The sequence below is a fragment of the Miscanthus floridulus genome, chromosome 19 (assembly GCF_019320115.1).
Source record: "Miscanthus floridulus cultivar M001 chromosome 19, ASM1932011v1, whole genome shotgun sequence".
Classification (NCBI taxonomy): domain Eukaryota; kingdom Viridiplantae; phylum Streptophyta; class Magnoliopsida; order Poales; family Poaceae; genus Miscanthus; species Miscanthus floridulus.
In genome coordinates this window covers 110399061-110405119 of record NC_089598.1, presented here as the reverse complement: position 1 = coordinate 110405119, position 6059 = coordinate 110399061, and the positions used below count along the sequence as shown (strand labels likewise).

The following is a 6059-nucleotide window of genomic DNA, read 5'->3' as shown; positions in this document are numbered from 1 at the left end:
TGTTGAGGTTGAAGCATGTTTTTCTTTTCCTTCTTTGAAATGTGAAGCATGTTTATTTCCTTGATTGCCGTCTGCAAATTAAAGTTGCTGTCGATATAATAACGCTGCACATTTCTCTTTCTAGCTAGCTAGCTAAGCTAAGCTTGTTATACTCCTACTTGCATGTAAAGCAACGACAATCTTTACTCAGAAAAACCATTTCTTGACGCTTTCTCCTGCCGTCCATATATACGTACCACGCACACGTTGCTTTGTTCTGTTGCTTGTTGCCCTCGCTCTCATGTGATGTCTCATCTCCAACTCCGACTCTGATCCATCGTTGCAGCTGATGACACCACCATGGAGAGGAGCAGCTCCACCCCTTCCAGCAGAACTCCGGAGAGCTCGAGGCTGCCGCCGCGCAGCCCGCTCGGCGTCGACGAGGAGTACGACAGAGCCTTCAAGTCCAAGTCTTTCCTCGACCTGTGGTCGCACGCGCATCGCCACCTCATGCACACATTCTCCTCCGCCTCCTTCAAGCTCTCATCTTCGTCCAAGTCCGGTGGCGTCAAGGACGACAACGAGCCCGACGCGGCGTCGGCCGCCGCCGCCTTGGAGCAGTCGTGCTCGTACACCGTCCTCGACGACTTCGTGCTGGAGCCCAGCCCGGAGGTGCTCGGGCGGGGGCGGCGGCGGCGGAGGCGCCGCGTCGAGAGGCTGCTGATCGAGTACTTTGACGTGACGCAGGAGGCCTGCGAGGCGTGCTCCTCGCTCCTCGCCGCCATCGGCGCGGCGCGGCGCCACCAGCTCGCGCTCCGCCGCCTGCTCCACCGGCTGGAGGAGGACAACGACGTCGGCGGCAGCGATGACCCCGCCGCCGCGAGGGACGCGGTCGCGGCGCACGTCCGCCTCGACAACCCGCTGTCGCCGGGCCGGCTCGCGGGGTTCCACGAGGTGCACGGGCGGTGCGGCCCGCTCGCGGCGCGCCTGGCGTCGGCGCAGCGTCGGCTGCGGCGCCTGGCCCGGGCGATGCGCGTGGCGCGGGGCACGGCCGCGGCGGCGCTCGTGGCGGCGTGCGCGGCTGCCGTCGTGGCCGCGGTGGTGTTCGCCGCGCACGCCGTGGTGGGCGTCGGGGCCGTCTCCGCGGCCGTGGGCGCAGGCCCGGCCACCGCCGTGCGGTGGGCCGCCGAGCGGGTGAGTCCGCGGCAGTACGCGCGCGCGGGCGCCGCGGTGGACGCGGCGGCGCGCGGCGCCTACATCGTGGGGCGGGACCTGGACACGGTGAGCCGCATGGTGCGGCGTGCGCACGACGAGCTGGAGCACGGCCGCGACGTGGCGGGCATCGCGGTGCGGGGCCGCGGCGAGCGACCGCTGATGCAGGAGGTGGCGAGGGAGGAGGCGGAGTGCGAGGAGGACCTCAGGGCGCAGCTGCAGGAGCTGGAGGAGCACGTCTGCCTCTGCCTCATCACCATCAACCGGAGCAGGAGGATGGTGGCGCACGAGATGACGCAAGGCTTGCCGTCGCTGGAGGCGACGCCACTGCCGTCCCAAAACTAGCTTCGCGCGCGTTGAGGGTGAAAAAGAGAAGAATACTATTTGTTTTTTTTTTCATTCAATCATCACTTAGCTAGTTCATCGTTGTCCAGATGATTCTACAGTAGAATTGTAGAAACGAGAGGAATAATTGAGAGCGGTTCTTTTGCATGTACAGTACGTAGCATTAGTATACGAATTTTTTTTTTCCGTGAGAAGGCGTGTGTATGACTGAGGTACTGATGTACAAGCAACTCCTTCGAACTTGTAGAGAGAGATTATTTTTCCATTTGATTATGTTAGTTTTATTTTTCCGGTTGGTACCCTCGTGACATGAGTTCGAACCCGTGGGGCGAATTTGTAGTGCCAGAGGTGAAAAAACCCCATCGCCTGCCCCGCATTCCCAAAGCACAGGTTTGTAGGCATCGGCCCACTCACAGGGTTATGGTCCCCTGTGTGCGAGCGGGGTACGAGATTCGAAGGCTTTTTTTCGACCTGTGTGAGAGGTCTCTACCTTAAGTCGAAAATCCCGGCGGCTGTCTTGCCACCGTGGGTCGAGTTTTTTTGTATTGCAGTTAGATATGAGCAATAAAATGGTAGTTAGGGATCCAGTTAGATCGTGTTTTGTGTCCCCGGGCTAGGGGTGAAAATGGATCAAAGCTGATAACGTCTCTCCTATATTCGAATCTTCTTTCCCTTATTGGATTAGGAGTGAAGGATATATTTCACAGGTGGGTGCAAAACTGGGAATACGGATTATTGGATGTTAGAAAAGGCAGGAAGATGAAACCGAACTAGGATAGAGTGATTTTAGTAATAATATTATACACACATATAGTGAGCGACATAGAGAACATACTACTTGTCAATAATTGACAAATCATGCTTAACAATTGTACACTAGCCAAAAGTAACAAGTATATTTTGTTACAAAAAGATACACTAATTAAGCATTTTTTGTTCGCTTTACGATTTTAGTCCAAGGATGTGTTTGTGTTGTGTGTTGGGGAGAGGAATATCATATAATATATTTTAAATACCGAACAATCCATATATAAGCTACAAGTAACTCACATCCACAAGATAGATGTTGCGAATCACATACTCTTCCAGACATCCACCTATTTGTTAGACACGGATTATCCATATCCGAATGGATTCATAAAACTAGTTTATGCCCTTAAAAATCAGTTTCAGCAATTATCCATAGTACTTTTACCTCTTGCTTGGGGCCATAAGGGTTGTCCAAATGTAGAATTTAGGATTGTTTAATTTCTATAGTCAAAGGTGTCAACTAAGTAAAATGGTGATGTGGTATTGAAATTAAAGAAGAGAGAAAATAAAATAATTTCTTATTATACTATTGTTTACGCAGGCCAAGATATAATAAGTAAATGGTAGAACAGAGAAGACACGTGAATGGAAAAAAATATTTTGAAGAAATCAACCATTGCGTCTATTATTTTTTATGTATATTGTCTACTTAACTTAGTAAGTATATAATAAACTGTCTTATAATTACTATGTTGAGAGTGCTTTAGACAGCACCGTTATAAACTGATGCATTAAGCCAAAATTGTGCTTGCTTCCACATTCATTCATTGGTCCGAGGCTGTTGACATGTTATTACCACCGGCAGTAATTTAGCTTTCTATTTTTTTCCCTGACGGTCTCGCATGGCAAAGCACAAGATTAGAAATCTGTGACCTTGCAGTTACATGGTTTTCTTTTTCCAGCTCCTTGATCTCCAAACACTACTAAGTTGGTTGGCAGATCTAACTGCACACAGGGGGATGCTATTGCTGGCATGCTGCACAGTTGCAAAAAAAAAAAACAGAAATGTTCTATACAACATACATATGTTTTAGGGGGAAAAACACATGGATTTTTTCTCTCTCTCTTCACCGGTGCTCCCCGTGCTCGACGACTGGCGTCGGGCCCGCCCGCACTGGGATCGCACCCGGTGGGCCTCCTCCGCGGCGTCGTCCGCCTTCGCCGTTCCTAGCACGGTCACGCATGCACCCAGGCCAGGACAGTCCAGAGACTGTAGAGGAGCAGCATCGGGCTTGCCACCAAACTCCAAAGGCCATCAATGGCTGGAACGCATGCATGTCGTCCTACACTACATGGTCATGGTGGTGCGGTCCAGAGGTTAGATGTCTTGGTTGGCCACCTAGGGATCCGGCTCCACGTACCTCCTCCTTCTCTACGATTTGTGATTTATCCTTCTATAGAAAAAATGTTTCTTATGGTCTGTGGATCTGTGATCTTATAATTTATGATTGTCTGGAGGTAGAAGAAGACTGAAGGTAAAAGGAGGATAGAGGTTGTTGGATCTTAATTCTATGATGCAAAAAAAATTTATATGTTAAAACTGTATAAAACACATGGTTGTTGGATAGATAGATTAAAAAAAAAAGAGCACGGAGAGATGCGGGGTATCCATCCCCGTGTACCTCTCGCATGCTAAGCGAGCACTCTACCATCTGAGCTACATACCCTTTGTGTTTTTTTAACAATGTGCAGAGACTTCATGAATCATAACCCAAGATGTTTTTTTCTTACTTTTCTACTCAAAGTGAGCGCGACATCTGTTTGCTAACGTTCAACTTCCACGAAAATTTGTTTCTTAACCCCTGAATATACGTCCTACAACTATCAAAATGGAACGAATCACCACCCCAAAACTAGGTGTACGTATTTGGCCTTGTTTAGTTCCAAAAATTTTTTCCAAAAAGTGCTACAGTAGTCATCACATCGAATCTTACGATACGTGTATGGAGCATTAAATGTAGACGAAAAAAACTAATTGCACCGTTTGGTTGGAAATCGCGAGATGAACGTTTTAAGCCTAATTAGTCCATGATTGAATACTAACTGCCAAATAAAAACAAAAGTGCTACAGTAGCCAAATTCCCAAATTTCACCCAACTAAACATAGCCTTTGACACCCTATGAGCTACAAGCAACTCCTTTGAACTTGTAGAAAGATATAATTTTCCTTTTGCTTTTTGTTTGTTTTATTTATGTTAAATATGTGAACAAGTACTTTATTGCAATTAAGATATGAGCTATAATTGGTAGTTAGAGATCGAGTTAGTTTTGTATCTGTGGGGCTAGGTGTGAAAATGGACCATATTAGAGCAGATAATGAAGCTAATAATGTCTCTCCTATATCTTAATGCTCTTTCCTCTATCGAACTAGGAGCGAAGGAGCATTGTATTCTTTAATTATTTATCTATGTTTTATTACTTAATTTATGATTTACGAATTTCAATTTTTTTTTATTCTATTGGATTGGATTTGTTCGAGAATTCGAAGAATTACAACAAAATCTTAATATACGCGTGTAGGGATTTTTAGATGTTAGAAATGGAAGGGATATGAAACGAAACTGTTATAATGACTGATTTTAATAATTGAAGAAGCTTCATGAAAAATCTCAGGAAGTTGCTCTGGAGGAGTTTCTATGTTTTTAGTACAAAGTACAACCTTTATAGTTTTTATCTCCTTGAAGGAGCTGCTGGCTTTTTGAGCTTTCTGGAGAAGCGAAAGCTAGCGGAAGCTCATAAAAAGAGCCAATATCTGCATACGTAGACAATATACTTGTTAAGCGCGTGTTTAGTTACATCCCAAAATCCCAAAAAGTGCTACGGTACTTGTCACATCGAATGTTTACGGCCCGTGTATGGAGCATTAAATGTAGATGAAAAAAAACTAATTGCACAGTTTGGTGGGAAATTGCGAGACGAATGTTTTGAGCCTAATTAGTCCATATTTGAACACTAATTGTCAAATAAAAACGAAAGTGCTACAATAGCCCAAAATTCCAAATTCCTGGAACTAAACACGCCCTAATAATTGACAAAGCGTGGTCAACAATTGTATGCTAGCCCCAAAAGGAAACATGCATATTTGCGAATTATACAAGTACAAACGCAGACGCACGCTTAAACGCACGCACGCTCACCCCTATAAATATACGTACATAAACTGTAACACCCGGAGTTACTAGATAATTAATTACTATAACACCCCGGTGTTACTTCATAATTAATTATCTTAAGCCGTACCAACTTACACTTGGCATGTCAGAACTTCAGGGCCAGTCCAGAACTTCTGACTGTGGGCTTTCTTCGGTTTATCTCTTAATCCGTCGTGCTAATGACCTTAGATCTTTAAGAAAGTTGTAGGGCACAGTGTTGTGAAGATCTTTTGTATAGGGGTGGGACCCCATTCTTGACCAAATTTGCCGCACAGTGCGCTCCTGTGCTGGCACGTGGTCGCTGTCCTTGCCGGCTCCGCTCGCGCCCATGCTCTGCCGTGCCCACGCCGCTGCCCATGCCGTGCTGCTCCCCTCCTTGCCTTCTTCTGCAAGCCTCGGCACCCTCCGCTCACCATTCTCTCGGTCTTTCTCTTGCTCTCTATCTTGCTCTTTCTCTCTCGTGCTCGCCATGGCCAGCGGCCGCTCCAAGCTCCCCGCTGCCGCGCCCCTCGCCGCCTGCTCCTTTTTGCTTCTCCAACCACTGTCGTCGCCGCTACCTCC

General features: G+C 47.3%; 1 protein-coding gene across 1 annotated transcript; it reads left to right on the top strand.

The window, feature by feature from the left end:
* Positions 1-288: 288 nt before the first annotated feature.
* LOC136526384 (putative UPF0496 protein 2) lies at positions 289-1649 on the top strand. Its single transcript, XM_066519067.1, has one exon. It carries the CDS (start codon positions 340-342, stop codon positions 1534-1536), a length of 1197 nt encoding a protein of 398 aa, XP_066375164.1. The 5' UTR covers positions 289-339; the 3' UTR covers positions 1537-1649.
* Positions 1650-6059: the final 4410 nt, after the last annotated feature.